At 54.3% G+C, this 20,938-nt stretch overlaps 1 protein-coding gene across 1 annotated transcript in view; it reads right to left on the reverse strand.

Annotated features, from left to right (window-relative positions):
• Nucleotides 1–18,032, reverse strand: part of LOC138351621 (glutamate receptor ionotropic, delta-2-like) — a 149,623-nt gene extending 131,591 nt beyond the window's left edge. The window contains exons 1-2 of the mRNA XM_069303615.1: nucleotides 17,926–18,032; nucleotides 10,938–11,113 (exon numbers count right to left, since the gene is read on the reverse strand). Of these exons, the coding sequence (XP_069159716.1) occupies nucleotides 10,938–11,113; nucleotides 17,926–18,007 (258 nt within the window). The 5' untranslated portion in view covers nucleotides 18,008–18,032. The remainder of the gene's footprint in view (nucleotides 1–10,937; nucleotides 11,114–17,925) is intronic.
• Nucleotides 18,033–20,938: the final 2,906 nt, after the last annotated feature.

A 20,938-nucleotide genomic window follows, 5' to 3' on the forward strand; every position in this document is an offset into this window, starting at 1 on the left:
ACGCATAAGGCGAGTGATATCAAAAGTATCCGAGTCACCAAGAATACTATTGAGAGACAAGCGACCGCGGGGGACAGTCAGAAAACAAGACACATGCTCGTCCCGAAAGTCAGGACATTCAACAACGATATGCACGACCGTAAGAGGGACAATGCAATTAGGACAATAATGAGCAGGGTGGTGCTCCATCAAGTGACCGAGAGTTAAGCGAGTATGGCCAATATGCAACCTTGCCAGGGCCATTTCCTATCGTCGGTTACGGTGGTAGGAGGACGGCCACGAGGAAACACAACATTTAAGAGTACGTAGCTTGTTACCAGTAACAGGCAACCAAGAAGCCTGCCAACGGGTAAGGACTGAGGAATGGATAACCGGGTAAAAGTCGTAATAAGGAATACCTTTAAGAGAGATGGGACAAGAGTGGACAGCTTCCCTGGCAGCAGCATCCGCAAGCTTATTTAAATTGACACCAATATGGCTGGGAACCCAACAAAACTCAACCGACTTAAATTTACTGTGAACAAGAAACAGCCAATGCTGGATCTCGACAACCGCTGGATGTACCGGATTAAAGGACCCGAGAGCCATGAGGGCACTAAGAGAGTCAACAACAACAACTCCAAAGGAAGATGGACAACGAGAGAGCAGGAGACGAAGAGCATAGAGAATAGCATAAAGCTCTGCTGTGAAGATGCTAGTCTCCGGAGGTAAGCGACACATATAAGTGTGATCAGGAAAAACGACAGAGAGCCAACACCGTCCGCAGACTTAGATCCATCGGTAAAAACGGAAACGGAGTGGGAGTGAGAAGAAAAGTGCTCCAGGAAAAGGCGTTTTAGAACCGTAGGAGGGGTAAAAGCTTTAGTAATGTGGGGTCAAGGATGTACAAAACTGCGGAAGGGGGACCCTCCACGGGGGCAAAGAAGGAACAACACGAGGAGAAATATTAGAAATACGAATGGAAAGAGAATCCTGTAAGCGAGACAACCGGACAGAAAGAGGGAGGTGGTGAAGAGGAACAGGAACCGCAGGAGGGGCAAAAGTTAAAGCACGACAGAGGCGAGAGGAAGGATGTTGTAAGGACCGCGCAAGATAGCGAAGACAGTAGCGATCACGGCGGTCCTGGAGAGATAGGAAGCCAGTGTTAACGTACAAGCTGAGGACGGGAGTCGAACGAAAGGCACCAGAACCGAGGCACAACCCAGTATGGTGCAAAGCATCAAGACGGCAAAGAGTAGAAGGAGAAGCAGACGAGTAAGCAGGGCAACCATAATCGAGCTTAGACAGGACAAGAGAGGAATATAAAGCAAGGAGAGTGCGCCTATCCGCTCCCCAAGAAGTATGGGACAATACCCGAAGGAGAGTAAGTGCCTTAGAGCACTCAACACGGAGGTAAGAGCTATGGGGAGACCCAGACAAACGAGTGTCAAAGAATAACCCCAAAAGCTTCGCAGAATCTTTGTACTCAAGGGGATGATCATAAACTGACAAAGAGGGACGAAGATCATCGACATAGAGAGCAAAGAAAATACCTGAAGGAAGAGGAAAGAAGACCATTGAGGGCAACCAGAAAAAGAGAAGTGACCAGAACACTACCCTGGGGGCACACCTTCGTATAGCTGAAAAGAGGCAGAGAGAGCGGGACCAAGCCTCACCCGAAAGGAACGACGAGAGAGGAAGCTGCAGAGAAAGAGAGGGAGATGACCACGAAGGCCAAAAGAATGAGGCTGGGATAGAATATGATATCGCCAAGTGGTGTCGTAAGCCTTTTCCAGGTCAAAAAGGACGGCGACAACGGAGGACTTCGCAGCATAAGCAGTACAAATATAGATCTCCAAGTTCACCAGGACATCAGTTGTGCTGCGGCACTTGCGGAAACCAAATTCAGAAGGGAAGAGGAGGTGATGGTGTTCCAGGAACCACATCAGATGGGTAAATTAACGTTAGCCTCTGTTAACCATACGTTCAAATAGTTTGCAGACACAACTTGTGAGGGTAATAGGGCGAAATACCTTAGGGGATGTTCCCAGAGACCCTGGTTTGCGAACAGGGAGGACAACGGCATCGAGTCAGTCCTCAGGGACTGACGACGAGTCCAAGATCCGATTATACAGACTCAGTAAATACTGAGACGTGCTCGGAGGGAGATGGCGAAGCATCTCATAATGAATACCATTGGAGCCCGCCGCTGTAGAACCGCAGAGGGCCAGGGTAGACCGAAGTTCAGAGAGAGAAAAGGGATCGTTATTGGGAAGTCGAAGACGAGTGCAGAAATCAAAAGGACGAGACTCAAGGACACGTTTATGAAGAAGGAAAGATTGGGGAAGATGAAGACCAGAGCTAACAGAAGAAAAGTGGGAACCCAGTTCGGTAGCGACCTGCAACGGGTCCGCCACAAGAGTCCCACGGAGGTGAAGGACCGGTGAAACATCAGGAACGAACTTACCCGCTATCTTGCGGATACGCTTCCAGATCTGTGGCAGAGGAGTTTCGGACGTAATGGTGGAGACATAAGATGCCCAGCATTCACATTGAGCCATATGGATGGACCTACGGGCTACTGCAGTCGTCTTCTGAAAGAAAAGAAAAGAATCGGCCGTTTGCCGACGGCGGTGTCACTTCCAGGCTGCACGCTAACAGCGGACAGCCCGAGCACAGTCTGCATTTCACCAGGGAACGCACTTCCGTGGACCCCGAGAGCAAGAGCGAGGAATAGAGTGGAGGGCAGCGTCGAAGACAGTGTCATGAAAAAGGAGAGAGCGAGGGAGAGGCAGAAGGGAGAGGTCAGAGAGAGCAGCACTAAGGGTAAATAGGTTCCAGTCTGCCTTAGCAAATTGTCTGCCACCTCGAGAAGGAGAGGGAAGGGCGAAAAGAGAAAAAGGAAACAAGGATGGGGAAATGGTCACTGCCATGGAGGTCATGAAGAACCTGCCACGTGAAATCTAAGTAAAGAGAAGAAGAGCAGAGAGAAAGATCAAGACAGGAAAGGGTGCGAGTCCGAGAGTCCAAATGAGTGGGCTCACCAGAATTCAGAAGAGACAGGGAAGAAGAGAGGATAAACAGCTCAAGAAGACGACCTCGGGTATTTGTCAGAACATCACCCCAAAGAGAATGACGACAATTGAAATCACCTAGCAGGAGCACAGTCTCCGGCAAGGAGTCCAGGTGTTTCAAATCAGGAAGAGAAAGCGGGACACTCGGGGGTAGATAAATGGAACAAATTGTGTACCATTTCCCCACAAAGATACGAGCAGCAGACCAATGGAGAGGTGAAGGAAAAAGTAAGGGGACAAAGGGAACATTAGAGCGAATCAAGAGAGCAGAAGAATTAGGAGTCCCAGCAACGGCTGGGGGAGGGGAGAGAAAGGAATAGCCACGAAAACGACCAGGACGAGCACCAAGCATCGGCTCCTGGAGACAGACACAAAGGGGCGAAAACCGCGAAATTAGAAGTTGGAGTTTGAGGAAATTGGCGTAATAACCTCGAACGTTCCATTGAAGAATAGACATCGACGAGAAGAGAAAGGACAACAACAGAGAACAAGGAAGAAACAAAGGCGAAAGAGCATCAAAGCACGTTAAAGAATATCAGGGTCGGGATCAGGGTCAGCAAAGTCAGGATTAGGGGGCATGGGTAAACTGAGCAACGATGGAGGGAAGGAAGCGGGAGAACAGACCAGAGGTGGGCGGGTGGGGTCCGGAGGAGGAGGAAGAGAAGGAGACAACGGAGAGGAGCAGTCAATGACAGCAGCAGGAAGAGAGGGAGTAGAAAGAGGGGAGCACACCTCAGCAAGGGCAGCAACCGAGAGGGAAGCAGGGGCCAAAAAAACCTCCATAGCAGGAACAGGGGGCGCAACCACTGAAATGGGAGGGGAAGGAGCAATAGAGCCAGTAGTAGGGGCCGAGGAAGAAAGTGAAGCCTTCTTACCCGCCGGGGAGGAGGAAGGAGAGGAGCCAGGCTTACGCTTCTGACTTAAAGAGACCGGTGTCCCAGCAACTACATACCGGGCAACGGATTCCAGCGTCTCAACAGGAGAAGCTGAACGAGAGCACACACGACGGCTGTTAGGAGAGCGAAGGACATCCTCCCGCACCGACAGGTGGCGGGGAGAGTCAATAGATGGAGGAGAAGGATGGGAAGGAGGATCGGAGGGAGACGAGGAAGAGACACAGGAGACATGACAGACCGGGTAGAAAGAAGAGAACCCCAGACAGAAGACCAGGAGGGGGACCCTTTGGGACAGAACTCAAAGGAACAGAGGAGGGGGCAGTGGGCGTATCAGGGTCCAAGGCCCGGAAACGGTTGTGAGTCTGAGGAAGGTGGGAAGGACGAGAAGAGGAAGAGCGCAACACGCGAGCATAAGAGACGTTAGCATAAGGTGGGAGCCGGCAAACCTGGCGCCTCGCCTCGGTAAAAGATAAACGCTCCCGGTGCTTCAAGTTGAAGACGGCTGCCTCAAGCTTGTAATGGATACAGGCACGGGAGAAGGTAGGATGGGCCTCACCGAAGTTGAGGCAGCAAGCTTGGGGAGAAGTGCACTCCGACTTAAAAACCTGAGTGACCTTCACCCCCACACAAAGGACAGAGAGAGACAGTCCCAGAGCAGTGGAGGGCACCATGCCCAAACCTCCAGCACTTGTTACAAAGCCGAGGAGAAGGAATATAATCCTGGACAGAGCACCTGGCACCAGCAAGAATGACAGAGGATGGAAGGGTCCTACCATCAAAGGTGATCTTCACAATTCGAAGGGGTTGACGGCGACGACCACGAGGGGAACGAGTAAACGAGTCTACCTGGAGAACAGAATGGCCTTGGGCATCAAGGATATGCCGAATGTCATCGTGGCAGTCCTGCAGATTCCGAACACCGGTTGCAACATGGGGCAGGAGGAGAATAGTGCCAACACTGGCATTCAACCGAGTGTTCTTTGAGACCCTAACAGGGATCTCGCCAAGGCAGGATAAGACAGCCTAGCGGGAAGCTGCACCCTGAGAAGGAGCAGCAACGACACGTGTACCGAGACGAGTGGGGTTGAAAGTAACAGACGCATCCACGGAATCAACGAGATGCCGATGGAGGGAGAAATCGTCAGGAGGCGCAGAATCAAGAGGGAGGAGATCAAAGTATTTGGCCCACGAAGCAGGACCAAATAAGGCCTGATACGCATCAGTACAGGAAGGAAACGAGCGAGTGCGGCCGTGGCGCTGACAACCCCCCGAGAGAGAGGGGTCAAAAGGCGCAGTAGTCACAACGAGAGACTTAGCCGCACCAGGGGACGAAGTGGTCACCACTGGGGGCTTGAGGCTCGACCCAACCACAGAGGAGGGAGGGGAGCTGGGGGAAGAATTCAGGATGGTCAAAGGAGGAGCAAGGTCGGGGCCCAATGCAGCAGGGGCTACAGAGCCCGGTCTTCCAATACAGGCCGACTCGGGGGCTTGGTCGCCCACCCCACGAGCCTGAGAGGGTACAACAGAAACATTCAACGACATATAGACGAAGAGAAAGAAATTCATCCACAAATGTGCCCCTATACCCACCATGGAGCCACAATTAGAGGCAGGACACCCAACAGGAAGCTATTGCCGATCATGCCGGGGCCCCCCAGGGGTGCGTCGTGAGTATACGCCCCACAAACGCCACCTTAAAAACCGTCAGTCCGTCGAGATCGGGTTCAGCGACGAAAGGGGGATTGACAATAAAAGGTTTCCCTCACTCGAGACGTCGGGTACTACAGTTCTTCGAGTGCAAGAGTATGCCTCCTCAAGCACCCAGGCGTCAAAATATAAGAAGTCCAAAGGAATAACCAAAACAAGCAAAAGGTCGGCAGGAAAAGACAAGCAGATAGGAGAAGAGGGGGGAGAAAAACGAAACATAAGGAAAAGGAAAAACGATCCAGCACAATTAGAGAAGACAGCAGCAGGAGTGCAAGGCCAAAAAAGGACAGAGGACTGTCCCACGGAGCATCACACTCCAGCAGCCGTTCACTAAGCCCCCCTTACGGCGCCAACGAGCCGGATGGGGAGGGGGGCACATCACCCCAAAGGGCATGACGACAACTGAAATCACCCAGCAGGAGCACAGGCTCCGGCAAGGAGTCTTGGAGGTGTTTAAGATCGGGAAGAGAAAGTGGGACAGTTGGGGGGGGGGAAATAAATAGAACAAACCGTGTACCATCTACGCACAAAGACACGGGCAGCAAAACAGTGGAGAGGCGAGGAAAAAAGCAAGGGGACAAACGGAACATCGGAGCGAATCAAGAGAGCAGAAGAATTATGGACCCCAGCCGCTGGGGGAGGGGAGAAAAAAGAATAGCCACGGAAGCGATCAGGACGAGCACCAAGCATCGGCTCTTGGAGACAGACACAAAGGGGCGAAAACTGTGAGATGAGAAGTTGGAGGTCAAGGAAATTGGCGTAAAATCCACGGATGTTCCATTGAAGAAAAGACATCAGCAAAGAGAGAGAGGAGAGCAACGGAGAGCAAAGAAGAAACAAAGGTGAAGAAGGAACACAGCACGCTAAAAAAGCACAGAGTCAGGATCAGGGTCACCGAAGTCAGGGTTAGGGGGCATGGGTAAACTGAGTAAAGAAGGAGGGAAAGAAGCGGGAGGACGGACCAGAGGTGGACGAGCAGGGTCTGGAGGAGAAGGAAGGGGAGGAGGGGGGGCAGAAAGAGGGGAGCGCACCTGAGCAAGGGCAGTAACCGAGATGGAACCGGGGGCTAAAGAACCCCCCCCCCCCCACAGTAGGAACAGGGGGTACCACCACCGAAGCGGGAGGGGAAGGAACGATAGAATCAGAGATAGGGGGTGAAGAAGAAAGCGAAGCATTCTTACCGACAGGGGAGGAGGAAGGAGAGGAGCCAGGTTTCCGCTTCTGACTCAAAGATACAGGTGTCCCAGCAGCAACATACTGGGCAACAGACTCCAGTGTCTCGATAGAAGAAGTAGAGCGAGAGAGAACAACACAACTATCAGGAGAGCGATGGACGTCGGCCCGCACAGTCAGGCAGCGTGGAGAGCCAAGAGACGGAGGAGAAGGACGGGAAGGAGGACTAGAGGGAGGGGAAATAGAATACACAGGAGACGTGACAGATTGGATTGAAAGAAGGGGAGCCCTAGACAGAGAACCAGGAGGGAGACCCTTCAGGACAGAACGGAGGGAAACAGGGGAGGTGGTGGTGGGCGTGTCCGGGTCTACGGCTCGGAAACGGTTGTGAGACTGAGGAAGGTGGGAAGGACGAGGAGAGGAAGAGCGCACCACGCGAACATAAGAGACGCCAGCGAAAGAGGGGAGACGATGAACTTCGCGCCGAGCTTCAGGAAAAGACAAACGGTCCCGGTGCTTCAAGTTGAGGACAGCCGCCTCAAGTTTGTAACGAATACATGCACGGGAGAAGGTAGGGTGGGCCTCACCGCAATTGAGGCAGCGGGCCTGGGGAGAAGTGCACTCCAACTTAGAGTGACCCTCGCTTCCACACAGGGGACAGAGAGAGACAGGACTAGAGCATTTGAGGGCACCATGCCCAAACTTCCAGCACTTACTGCAGAGCCGAGGAGATGGAATATACTCCTGAACGGAGCACCTGGAACCAGCAAGAATGACAGAGGGTGGAAGGGTCCTACCATCAAAGGTAATCTTCACAACCCGAAGGGGCAGACGGCGATGACTACGAGGGGGACGAGTAAATGTATCCACCTGGAATACAGAATGGGCCTTGGCCTCGAGGATATGCTTGATATCCTCGTGACAGTCCTTGAGATCCCTAACACCGGTCGCAACATGGTGCAGGAGGAGAACAGTGCCAACACTGGCATTCAACCGAGCGTTCTTCGAGACCCAAACAGGGGTTTCGCCAAGGCAGGATAAGGCGGCCAAGCGAGTGGCCGCATCCTGAAAAGGAGCAGCAACGACACAGGTACCAAGACGAGTGGGGTTGAAGGTGACAGAGGCATCCACGGAATCGACAAGATGCCTATGAAGGGAAAAATTGTCTGGAGTTGAATCCAAAGGTTAGAGGTCAAAGTACTTAGTCCACGTAGCAGGACCAAACAAAGCATGGAACGAAGTAGGATAGGAAGGGAGCAGACGAGAGCGGCCGTGGCGGGGACAGTGATGAGAACCTGTAGAGAGAAACAGGTCAAAAGGTGCAGTAGTCAGAAGAGATGGAGCCGTACAAGGGGACGAGACAGTCACCACAGCAGGCTTGGGGCTCGACCCAATCACAGAGGAGGGAGGGGAGCAGGGAGGAAGAGTTCGGTCTGGGCCTAAACCGGGCCCTGTAGCGGAGGCTACAGATCCCGGTCTTCCAGGACGGTCCGACTCAGGGGCCTGGTTGCCCACCCCATGAGCCTGGTTAAGAGTAGTCAGGTCGTCATTCATACAGCAAACCAATATATAAGAGATGGGACCCGGAACCAAGGGATACCATCTACCAGGGCAGCCAGGGAGGCCGAGTGCGGGCCAGTGCAGGGTGTGTCGTCCCCAGCAGTGCTCCTCTTTTTCATCAGGGGAGTCCTACTACTTCGTTCATTCTCCCACACTGGTGCTAAGACCCCAGTCCCCCTATCGCCCTAGCCTGGACACCCAACCATCCACTCAGGGCGGCCTCTCACAGGCGACCCCTCCAGCGGGTGGTCCGATGGCTTACAGGGCCCCTACATGGTGCCCTTCAGCACGTACACCACCCAAAGAGGGGGCACAGGCAACCCACACCTGTCCCAGGGAGGTGTACGTGAGCCCCTCACCACGGCAAGGAGGCACCACGGAGGGGTGTACGTGTGTGTGTGTGATACACCGATGCCACAGCAGCGACGCTTCACCCCTCACACAGAAATAAACACGACGCTACTCACCTTATGGGGACACTCCATGGTCGTACAAGCTTAGTTACAGCCGTTTATCTTCCGGGAACCCCTAGTTGGTAGTGTAAAATTAGACATAAATGTGTATTAACATTAAGGCACGATCTGTATGAGACAAGTGTGAGTCTTGCCATAAACTGTGAGTGGAGTGTGAACAACACCTGAAGGTAGAAGGTGAAGGAGTAAGCACCACCAGTCCAACATCAGCAGGGAACAACACTACAAGCTCTGGCCCTACAAGAGGGCTAAAGTCTTAGCATTATAAGATAAGAGCTCCGAGCCTGCATCTTAACAAAATAGTGGAAGGTTGTTGTAGTAATTAGAGACTGGATCCAATGTTTTTTTTTTTTTTTTTTTTTTTTTTTGAGATATATACAAGAGTTGTTACATTCTTGTACAGCCACTATTACGCGTAGCGTTTCGGGCAAGTCCTTAATCCTATGGTCCCGGGAATACGATCCCCTGCCGCGAAGAATCGTTTTTTCATCCAAGTACACATTTTACTGTTGCGTTAAACAGAGGCTACAGTTAAGGAATTGCACCCAGTAAATCCTCCCCGGCCAGGATACGAACCCATGACATAGCGCTCGCGGAACGCCAGGCGAGTGTCTTACCACTACACCACGGAGACTGCTCTTTGTGCCGGAGTGGCTTTTGTGCCACTAACCCTATTATATCGCAGGTGCGGTTATCACCATGAACTAACGAGCTCACCTCACTAAGTAAATTACTTGCCACTAAATTAAAGCCATATTTACTAAGTTAATCAATATCCAACTAAAATTGATACATTGAAATTGCTTACAATAAATTAAATTATACATTTTCAATAGATAAATTCATATCATCACATAATCTTGTCATTGTTTATAATAATTCATATGTGGCAAGATGCCAGATCAGAAAGATTGGCTAAAATAATTTGTAAAATCAGTACTAGCCGCATTATACATATTTCTTTTTACCAAGAGGTAAGTGGAAATGTTCCATTATTTGTAAAATCAGTGCTAGCTGCATTATACATATTTCTTTTTACCAAGAGGTAAGTGGAAATGTTCCATTATTTGTAAAATCAGTGCTAGCTGCATTATACATATTTCATTTTACCAAGAGGTAAGTGGAAATGTTCCATTATTTGTAAAATCAGTGCTAGCTGCATTATACATATTTCTTTTTACCAAGAGGTAAGTGGAAATGTTCCATTTAAACAAGTTGAAAGCAGCCCCATTTCTGTTGGATCACTCTGACAACTGAGCCTATTAGGCAAGACAAAATAAATACAGTCCACTACCCCTAGAAAAAACAGTTTCCCAGTGGCTAGTTAGTTCCTGATTTTAGGGAGTCAGAAAGTTAAAAAATTTCCCCAAGGTAATTACTCACAGCAGCCACGAGAGTGTTGGTGTTCTCTGGGAGACACAGGATGAGTGCTGGTGTTCTCTGAGAGACACAGGATGAGTGCAGGTGTTCTCTGGGAGAGACAGGATGAGAGGTAACTACTCACAGCAGCCATGAGAGTGCTGGTGTTCTCTGGGAGACACAGGATGAGTGCTGGTGTTCTCTGGGAGACACCGGATGAGAGGTAACTACTCACAGCAGCCATGAGAGTGTTGGTGTTCTCTGGGAGACACAGGATGAGTGCTGGTGTTCTCTGAGAGACACAGGATGAGTGCAGGTGTTCTCTGGGAGAGACAGGATGAGAGGTAACTACTCACAGCAGCCATGAGAGTGCTGGTGTTCTCTGGGAGACACAGAATGAGTGCTGGTGTTCTCTGAGAGACACAGGATGAGTGCTGGTGTTCTCTGAGAGACACAGGATGAGAGGTAACTACTCACAGCAGCCATGAGAGTGCTGGTGTTCTCTGGGAGACACAGGATGAGTGCTGGTGTTCTCTGGGAGACACCGGATGAGAGGTAACTACTCACAGCAGCCATGAGAGTGCTGGTGTTCTCTGGGAGACACAGGATGAGAGGTAACTACTCACAGCAGCCATGAGAGTGCTGGTGTTCTCTGAGAGACACAGGATGAGTGCTGGTGTTCTCTGGGAGACACAGGATGAGGGGTAACTACTCACAGCAGCCATGAGAGTGCTGGTGTTCTCTGGGAGACACAGCACCACCACCGTCCTCACACCAGCGACGCGGTCCACGACGCTGAGCGACGTCTGGAGGTGTGTTGTGAAGGCGTCGTACCTTATTATGGTGGTGTCGGCCCAGGAACTGAAGCCCCACCTCACCGTCTCCGTAACACCTGTCCACACATGTATTAATAATACATGTTATAACAAACAATAATAATAATAATTATAGAAAGTTATGACGCAGCGTAAACAGTTCAGAGTAGATAAGGTGAGCACATATCTCTAACTGTTAATATAACTTTTATTCTATTATATTGTTGCTGCTGCAGTGTTTATCTTATCACTGTATGAATATAATTTATGGACACGTGCATTATTGTATAATTCTTATATTGTATTTCATGATGTTGTTGATGTGATTGAACTGCTTGTTGAGTGATATTCCTGGCTGGCCAACCCTCTTGTGTCTCAGTGTGGCCCCCCCGTGCCTGAGTGTGTGTGGCCCACCTGTGCCTGAGTGTGTGTGGCCCACCTGTGTCTGAGTGTGTGTGGCCCACCTGTGTCTGAGTGTGTGTGGCCCACCTGTGTCTGAGTGTGTGTGGCCCACCTGTGTCTGAGTGTGTGTGGCCCACCCGTGCCTGAGTGTGTGTGGCCCACCTGTGTCTGAGTGTGTGGCCCCCCCGTGTCTGAGTGTGTGTGGCCCACCTGTGCCTGAGTGTGTGTGGCCCACCCGTGCCTGAGTGTGTGTGGCCCACATGTGCCTGAGTGTGTGTGGCCCACCCGTGCCTGAGTGTGTGTGGCCCACCTGTGCCTGAGTGTGTGTGGCCCACCCGTGCCTGAGTGTGTGTGGCCCACCTGTGCCTGAGTGTGTGTGGCCCACCCGTGCCTGAGTGTGTGTGGCCCACCTGTGCCTGAGTGTGTGTGGCCCACCCGTGCCTGAGTGTGTGTGGCCCACCTGTGCCTGAGTGTGTGTGGCCCACCCGTGCCTGAGTGTGTGTGGCCCACCCGTGCCTGACTGTGTGGCCCACCCGTGCCTGAGTGTGTGGCCCACCCGTGCCTGACTGTGTGGCCCACCCGTGCCTGAGTGTGTGGCCCACCCGTGCCTGACTGTGTGGCTCACCCGTGACTGAATGTGTGGCCCACCCGTGCCTGAGTGTGTGGCCCACCCGTGCCTGAGTGAGTGTGGCCCACCCGTGTCTGAGTGTGTGTGGCCCACCTGTGTCTGAGTGAGTGTGGCCCACCCGTGTCTGAGTGTGTGTGGCCCACCTGTGTCTGAGTGTGTGTGGCCCACCCGTGCCTGAGTGTGTGGCCCACCCGTGCCTGAGTGTGTGGCCCACCCGTGCCTGAGTGTGTGGCCCACCTGTGTCTGAGTGTGTGTGGCCCACCCGTGCCTGAGTGTGGCCCACCCGTGCCTGAGTGAGTGTGACCCACCCGTATCTGAGTGTGTGTGGCCCACCTGTGTCTGAGTGTGTGTGGCCCACCTGTGTCTGAGTGTGTGTGGCCCACCCGTGCCTGAGTGTGGCCCACCCGTGTCTGAGTGAGTGTGGCCCACCCGTGCCTGAGTGTGTGTGGCCCACCCGTGCCTGAGTGTGGCCCACCCGTGTCTGAGTGAGTGTGGCCCACCCGTGTCTGAGTGTGTGTGGCCCACCCGTGTCTGAGTGAGTGTGGCCCACCCGTGTCTGAGTGAGTGTGGCCCACCCGTGCCTGAGTGTGTGTGGCCCACCCGTGCCTGAGTGAGTGTGGCCCACCCGTGCCTGAGTGTGTGTGGCCCACCTGTGTCTGAGTGTGTGTGGCCCACCCGTGCCTGAGTGTGTGTGGCCCACCCGTGCCTGAGTGTGTGTGGCCCACCCGTGCCTGAGTGTGGCCCACCCGTGTCTGAGTGAGTGTGGCCCACCCGTGTCTGAGTGTGTGTGGCCCACCCGTGTCTGAGTGAGTGTGGCCCACCCGTGTCTGAGTGAGTGTGGCCCACCCGTGCCTGAGTGTGTGTGGCCCACCCGTGCCTGAGTGAGTGTGGCCCACCCGTGCCTGAGTGTGTGTGGCCCACCCGTGTCTGAGTGAGTGTGGCCCACCCGTGCCTGAGTGTGTGTGGCCCACCCGTGCCTGAGTGAGTGTGGCCCACCCGTGTCTGAGTGAGTGTGGCCCACCCGTGCCTGAGTGTGTGTGGCCCACCCGTGCCTGAGTGAGTGTGGCCCACCCGTGCCTGAGTGTGTGTGGCCCACCTGTGTCTGAGTGTGTGTGGCCCACCCGTGCCTGAGTGTGTGTGGCCCACCCGTGCCTGAGTGTGTGTGGCCCACCCGTGCCTGAGTGTGGCCCACCCGTGTCTGAGTGAGTGTGGCCCACCCGTGTCTGAGTGTGTGTGGCCCACCCGTGTCTGAGTGAGTGTGGCCCACCCGTGTCTGAGTGAGTGTGGCCCACCCGTGCCTGAGTGTGTGTGGCCCACCCGTGCCTGAGTGAGTGTGGCCCACCCGTGCCTGAGTGTGTGTGGCCCACCCGTGTCTGAGTGAGTGTGGCCCACCCGTGCCTGAGTGTGTGTGGCCCACCCGTGCCTGAGTGAGTGTGGCCCACCCGTGCCTGAGTGTGTGTGGCCCACCTGTGTCTGAGTGTGTGTGGCCCACCCGTGCCTGAGTGTGTGTGGCCCACCTGTGTCTGAGTGTGTGTGGCCCACCCGTGCCTGAGTGTGTGTGGCCCACCTGTGTCTGAGTGTGTGTGTGGCCCACCCGTGTCTGAGTGAGTGTGGCCCACCCGTGTCTGAGTGAGTGTGGCCCACCCGTGTCTGAGTGTGTGTGGCCCACCCGTGTCTGAGTGTGTGTGGCCCACCCGTGCCTGAGTGAGTGTGGCCCACCCGTGTCTGAGTGAGTGTGGCCCACCCGTGTCTGAGTGTGTGTGTCCCACCTGTGTCTGAGTGTGTGTGGCCCACCCGTGCCTGAGTGAGTGTGGCCCACCCTTGTCTGAGTGAGTGGGGCCCACCCGTGTCTGAGTGTGTGTGGCCCACCCGTGTCTGAGTGAGTGTGGCCCACCCGTGCCTGAGTGAGTGTGGCCCACCCGTGTCTGAGTGTGTGTGGCCCACCCGTGTCTGAGTGAGTGTGGCCCACCCGTGCCTGAGTGAGTGTGGCCCACCCGTGCCTGAGTGAGTGTGGCCCACCCGTGTCTGAGTGTGTGTGGCCCACCCGTGTCTGAGTGTGTGTGGCCCACCCGTGCCTGAGTGAGTGTGGCCCACCCGTGTCTGAGTGAGTGTGGCCCACCCGTGTCTGAGTGTGTGTGGCCCACCCGTGTCTGAGTGTGTGTGGCCCACCCGTGCCTGAGTGAGTGTGGCCCACCCGTGTCTGAGTGAGTGTGGCCCACCCGTGTCTGAGTGTGTGTGGCCCACCCGTGTCTGAGTGTGTGTGGCCCACCCGTGCCTGAGTGAGTGTGGCCCACCCTTGTCTGAGTGAGTGGGGCCCACCCGTGTCTGAGTGTGTGTGGCCCACCCGTGTCTGAGTGAGTGTGGCCCACCCGTGCCTGAGTGAGTGTGGCCCACCCGTGTCTGAGTGTGTGTGGCCCACCCGTGTCTGAGTGAGTGTGGCCCACCCGTGCCTGAGTGAGTGTGGCCCACCCGTGCCTGAGTGAGTGTGGCCCACCCGTGTCTGAGTGTGTGTGGCCCACCCGTGTCTGAGTGTGTGTGGCCCACCCGTGCCTGAGTGAGTGTGGCCCACCCGTGCCTGAGTGTGTGTGGCCCACCCGTGTCTGAGTGTGTGTGGCCCACCCGTGCCTGAGTGAGTGTGGCCCACCCGTGTCTGAGTGAGTGTGGCCCACCCGTGTCTGAGTGTGTGTGACCCACCCGTGTCTGAGTGAGTGTGGCCCACCCGTGCCTGAGTGAGTGTGGCCCACCCGTGTCTGAGTGAGTGTGGCCCACCCGTGTCTGAGTGTGTGTGACCCACCCGTGTCTGAGTGTGTGTGGCCCACCCGTGTCTGAGTGAGTGTGGACCACCCGTGTCTGAGTGTGTGTGGCCCACCCGTGCCTGAGTGAGTGTGGCCCACCCGTGCCTGAGTGAGTGTGGCCCACCCGTGCCTGAGTGAGTGTGGCCCACCCGTGCCTGAGTGAGTGTGGCCCACCCGTGCCTGAGTGAGTGTGGCCCACCCGTGCCTGAGTGAGTGTGGCCCACCCTTGTCTGAGTGAGTGGGGCCCACCCGTGTCTGAGTGTGTGTGGCCCACCCGTGTCTGAGTGAGTGTGGCCCACCCGTGCCTGAGTGAGTGTGGCCCACCCGTGTCTGAGTGTGTGTGGCCCACCCGTGCCTGAGTGAGTGTGGCCCACCCGTGCCTGAGTGAGTGTGGCCCACCCGTGCCTGAGTGAGTGTGGCCCACCCGTGTCTGAGTGAGTGTGGCCCACCCGTGTCTGAGTGAGTGTGGCCCACCCGTGCCTGAGTGTGGCCCACCCGTGCCTGATTGTGGCCCACCCGTGCCTGAGTGTGGCCCACCCGTGTCTGAGTGTGGCCCACCCGTGCCTGAGTGTGGCCCACCCGTGTCTGAGTGAGTGTGGCCCACCCGTGCCTGAGTGTGGCCCACCCGTGTCTGAGTGAGTGTGGCCCACCCGTGCCTGAGTGTGGCCCACCCGTGCCTGAGTGTGGCCCACCCGTGCCTGAGTGTGGCCCACCTGTGTCTGAGTGTGGCCCACCCGTGCCTGAGTGTGGCCCACCCGTGTCTGAATGAGTGTGGCCCACCCGTGCCTGAGTGTGGCCCACCCGTGTCTGAGTGAGTGTGGCCCACCCGTGCCTGAGTGTGGCCCACCCGTGCCTGAGTGTGGCCCACCCGTGCCTGAGTGTGGCCCACCCGTGTCTGAGTGTGGCCCACCCGTGCCTGAGTGTGGCCCACCCGTGTCTGAGTGAGTGTGGCCCACCCGTGCCTGAGTGTGGCCCACCCGTGTCTGAGTGAGTGTGGCCCACCCGTGCCTGAGTGTGGCCCACCCGTGCCTGAGTGTGGCCCACCCGTGCCTGAGTGTGGCCCACCCGTGTCTGAGTGTGGCCCACCCGTGCCTGAGTGTGGCCCACCCGTGCCTGAGTGTGGCCCACCCGTGTCTAAGTGAGTGTGGCCCACCCGTGCCTGAGTGTGGCCCACCCGTGTCTGAGTGAGTGTGGCCCACCCGTGCCTGAGTGAGTGTGGCCCATCCGTGCCTGAGTGAGTGTGGCCCACCCGTGCCTGAGTGTGGCCCACCCGTGTCTGAGTGAGTGTGGCCCACCCGTGTCTGAGTGAGTGTGGCCCACCCGTGCCTGAGTGTGGCCCACCCGTGCCTGAGTGTGGCCCACCCGTGTCTGAGTGAGTGTGGCCCACCCGTGCCTGAGTGTGGCCCACCCGTGCCTGAGTGTGGCCCACCCGTGCCTGAGTGTGGCCCACCCGTGTCTGAGTGTGGCCCACCCGTGCCTGAGTGTGGCCCACCCGTGCCTGAGTGTGGCCCACCCGTGTCTGAGTGAGTGTGGCCCACCCGTGCCTGAGTGTGGCCCACCCGTGTCTGAGTGAGTGTGGCCCACCCGTGCCTGAGTGAGTGTGGCCCACCCGTGCCTGAGTGTGGCCCACCCGTGCCTGAGTGAGTGTGGCCCACCCGTGCCTGAGTGAGTGTGGCCCACCCGTGCCTGAGTGTGGCCCACCCGTGTCTGAGTGAGTGTGGCCCACCCGTGTCTGAGTGAGTGTGGCCCACCCGTGCCTGAGTGAGTGTGGCCCACCCGTGCCTGACTGTGTGGCCCACCCGTGCCTGACTGTGTGGCCCACCCGTGCCTGAGTGGGTTCAAACAAACACACTACCTGGGAAGGACTCAACATAAACAAACAAACAAACACACTACCTGGGAAGGACTCAACATAAACAAACAAACAAACACACTACCTGGGAAGGACTCAACATAAACAAACAAACAAACACACTACCTGGGAAGGACTCAACATAAACAAACAAACACACTACCTGGGAAGGACTCAACATAAACAAACAAACAAACAAACACACTACCTGGGAAGGACTCATCATAAACAAACAAACAAACACACTACCTGGGAAGGACTCAACATAAACAAACAAACAAACACACTACCTGGGAAGGACTCAACATAAACAAACAAACAAACACACTACCTGGGAAGGACTCAACATAAACAAACAAACAAACACACTACCTGGGAAGGACTCATCATAAACAAACAAACAAACACACTACCTGGGAAGGACTCAACATAAACAAACAAACACACTACCTGGGAAGGACTCAACATAAACAAACAAACAAACAAACACACTACCTGGGAAGGACTCATCATAAACAAACAAACAAACAAACACACTACCTGGGAAGGACTCATCATAAACAAACAAACAAACACACTACCTGGGAAGGACTCATCATAAACAAACAAACAAACACACTACCTGGGAAGGACTCATCATAAACAAACAAACAAACACACTACCTGGGAAGGACTCATCATAAACAAACAAACAAACAAACACACTACCTGGGAAGGACTCAACATAAACAAACAAACAAACAAACACACTATCTGGGAAGGACTCATCATAAACAAACAAACAAACAAACACACTACCTGGGAAGGACTCATCATAAACAAACAAACAAACACACTACCTGGGAAGGACTCATCATAAACAAACACACTACCTGGGAAGGACTCAACATAAACAAACAAACAAACAAACACACTACCTGGGAAGGACTCAACATAAACAAACAAACAAACAAACACACTACCTGGGAAGGACTCATCATAAACAAACAAACAAACACACTACCTGGGAAGGACTCATCATAAACAAACAAACAAACACACTACCTGGGAAGGACTCAACATAAACAAACAAACAAACAAACACACTACCTGGGAAGGAATCATCATAAACAAACAAACAAACACACTACCTGGGAAGGACTCATCATAAACAAACAAACAAACACACTACCTGGGAAGGACTCATCATAAACAAACAAACAAACACACTACCTGGGAAGGACTCATCATAAACAATGACGATCTGGCGCAGGGACGAGATCTTTGCGAGCAGGAAGGACACAAGTGCCGCCATCCTCGTAGAGCCTCCACTGACTGTGTGACTGTGTGGAGAGTCACCAGTGTTAGAGCAGGAGGAGGACCACTGACTGTGTGACTGTGTGGAGAGTCACCAGTGTTAGAGCAGGAGGAGGACCACTGACTGTGTGACTGTGTGGAGAGTCACCAGTGTTAGAGCAGGAGGAGGACCACTGACTGGGTCACTGTGTGGAGAGTCACCAGTGTTAGAGCAGGAGGAGGACCACTGACTGTCACTGTGTGGAGAGTCACCAGTGTTAGAGCAGGAGGAGGACCACTGACTGTGTCACTGTGTGGAGAGTCACCAGTGTTAGAGCAGGAGGAGGACCACTGACTGTGTCACTGTGTGGAGAGTCACCAGTGTTAGAGCAGGAGGAGGACCACTGACTGGGTCACTGTGTGGAGAGTCACCAGTGTTAGAGCAGGAGGAGGACCACTGACTGTGTCACTGTGTGGAGAGTCACCAGTGTTAGAGCAGGAGGAGGACCACTGACTATGTCACTGTGTGGAGAGTCACCAGTGTTAGAGCAGGAGGAGGACCACTGACTGTGTCACTGTGTGGAGAGTCACCAGTGTTAGAGCAGGAGGAGGACCACTGACTGTGTCACTGTGTGGAGAGTCACCAGTGTTAGAGCAGGAGGAGGACCACTGACTGTGTGGAGAGTCACCAGTGTTAGAGCAGGAGGAGGACCACTGACTGTGTGGAGAGTCACCAGTGTTAGAGCAGGAGGAGGACCACTGACTGTGTGGAGAGTCACCAGTGTTAGAGCAGGAGGAGGACCACTGACTGTGTCACTGTGTGGAGAGTCACCAGTGTTAGAGCAGGAGGAGGACCACTGACTGTGTGGAGAGTCACCAGTGTTAGAGCAGGAGGAGGACCACTGACTGTGTCACTGTGTGGAGAGTCACCAGTGTTAGAGCAGGAGGAGGACCACTGACTGTGTCACTGTGTGGAGAGTCACCAGTGTTAGAGCAGGAGGAGGACCACTGACTGTGTCACTGTGTGGAGAGTCACCAGTGTTAGAGCAGGAGGAGGACCACTGACTGTGTGACTGTGTGGAGAGTCACCAGTGTTAGAGCAGGAGGAGGACCACTGACTGTGTCACTGTGTGGAGAGTCACCAGTGTTAGAGCAGGAGGAGGACCACTGACTGTGTCACTGTGTGGAGAGTCACCAGTGTTAGAGCTGGAGGAGGACCACTGACTGTGTGACTGTGTGGAGAGTCACCAGTGTTAGAGCAGGAGGAGGACCACTGACTGTGTCACTGTGTGGAGAGTCACCAGTGTTAGAGCAGGAGGAGGACCACTGACTGTGTGACTGTGTGGAGAGTCACCAGTGTTAGAGCAGGAGGAGGACCACTGACTGTGTCACTGTGTGGAGAGTCACCAGTGTTAGAGCAGGAGGAGGACCACTGACTGTGTCACTGTGTGGAGAGTCACCAGTGTTAGAGCAGGAGGAGGACCACTGACTGTGTCACTGTGTGGAGAGTCACCAGTGTTAGAGCAGGAGGAGGACCACTGACTGTGTCACTGTGAGGAGAGTCACCAGTGTTAGAGCAGGAGGAGGACCACTGACTGTGTGACTGTGTGGAGAGTCACCAGTGTTAGAGCAGGAGGAGGACCACTGACTGTGTGGAGAGTCACCAGTGTTAGAGCAGGAGGAGGACCACTGACTGTGTCACTGTGTGGAGAGTCACCAGTGTTAGAGCAGGAGGAGGACCACTGACTGTGTCACTGTGTGGAGAGTCACCAGTGTTAGAGCAGGAGGAGGACCACTGACTGTGTCACTGTGTGGAGAGTCACCAGTGTTAGAGCAGGAGGAGGACCACTGACTGTGTCACTGTGTGGAGAGTCACCAGTGTTAGAGCAGGAGGAGGACCACTGACTGTGTCACTGTGTGGAGAGTCACCAGTGTTAGAGCAGGAGGAGGACCACTGACTGTGTCACTGTGTGGAGAGTCACCACTGTTAGAGCAGGTGGAGGACCACTGACTGTGTCACTGTGTGGAGAGTCACCAGTGTTAGAGTAGGAGGAGGACCACTGACTGTGTCACTGTGTGGAGAGTCACCAGTGTTAGAGCAGGAGGAGGACCACTGACTGTGTCACTGTGTGGAGAGTCACCAGTGTTAGAGCAGGAGGAGGACCCACTGACTGTCACTGTGTGGAGAGTCACCATGGTTAGAGCAGGAGGTGGACCCACTGACTGGGTCACTGTGTGGAGAGTCACCAGTGTTAGAGCAGGAGGAGGAGGAAGGAAAGGGAAGGAAGAGGAGGTGAGATTTCTCTCACTACTTTCAGCATTGTATGGGTGGGTATTTCACAAAACCTACATCTGGGTATGGGCGGGGATCTCCCATACCTATGTTACGTACTCCTAGCTGAATACGTATATAAATTTAAAATAACTTGTTTTGTTCCATTATATCATTGCCTGTATATGTACACACATTGTGTTTTTGTAAATTATCGTGTGGTGTGGCAGCGTCAGTGGGGACAGGAGCGCGGTTGCTTTGCACACGTCTAATACCTGTTAAAGGAGTCTCGTCGTGGACGTGGTGGCGAGCAGACGTGCTTTGCTTCGCTCTGCTACTGGCGTCTGGTGGGTGGACGTGTTTGTCGTCGCTGTTGGCCGGCGTGTTGACGGATGGGCGGATAACGTCACGCTGGGGGTGGTATATGTGCCATCATGGGCTCCTACACACCTCCACTAAAGCGCAAGGAGTCCATAGGACTCAAGTTTAGTTGTCATGCTGCTCCCGACCTTGTATCCACCACGATCTTCGAAGTGTTACAGATCAAGCAGGAAGAAATATTTGGTTACCAACCACTGCCAGGGAACAGGGTGGTGTTGAAATTTGGAAACAATGTGGCTTTTTCAGAGTTTCTTAAGAAGTATGATGATGACATTATAAGTTTACCTAATGGGAAAG

Source organism: Procambarus clarkii, chromosome 50 (assembly GCF_040958095.1).
Source record: "Procambarus clarkii isolate CNS0578487 chromosome 50, FALCON_Pclarkii_2.0, whole genome shotgun sequence".
In the NCBI taxonomy this organism is placed as follows: Eukaryota; Metazoa; Arthropoda; class Malacostraca; order Decapoda; family Cambaridae; genus Procambarus; species Procambarus clarkii.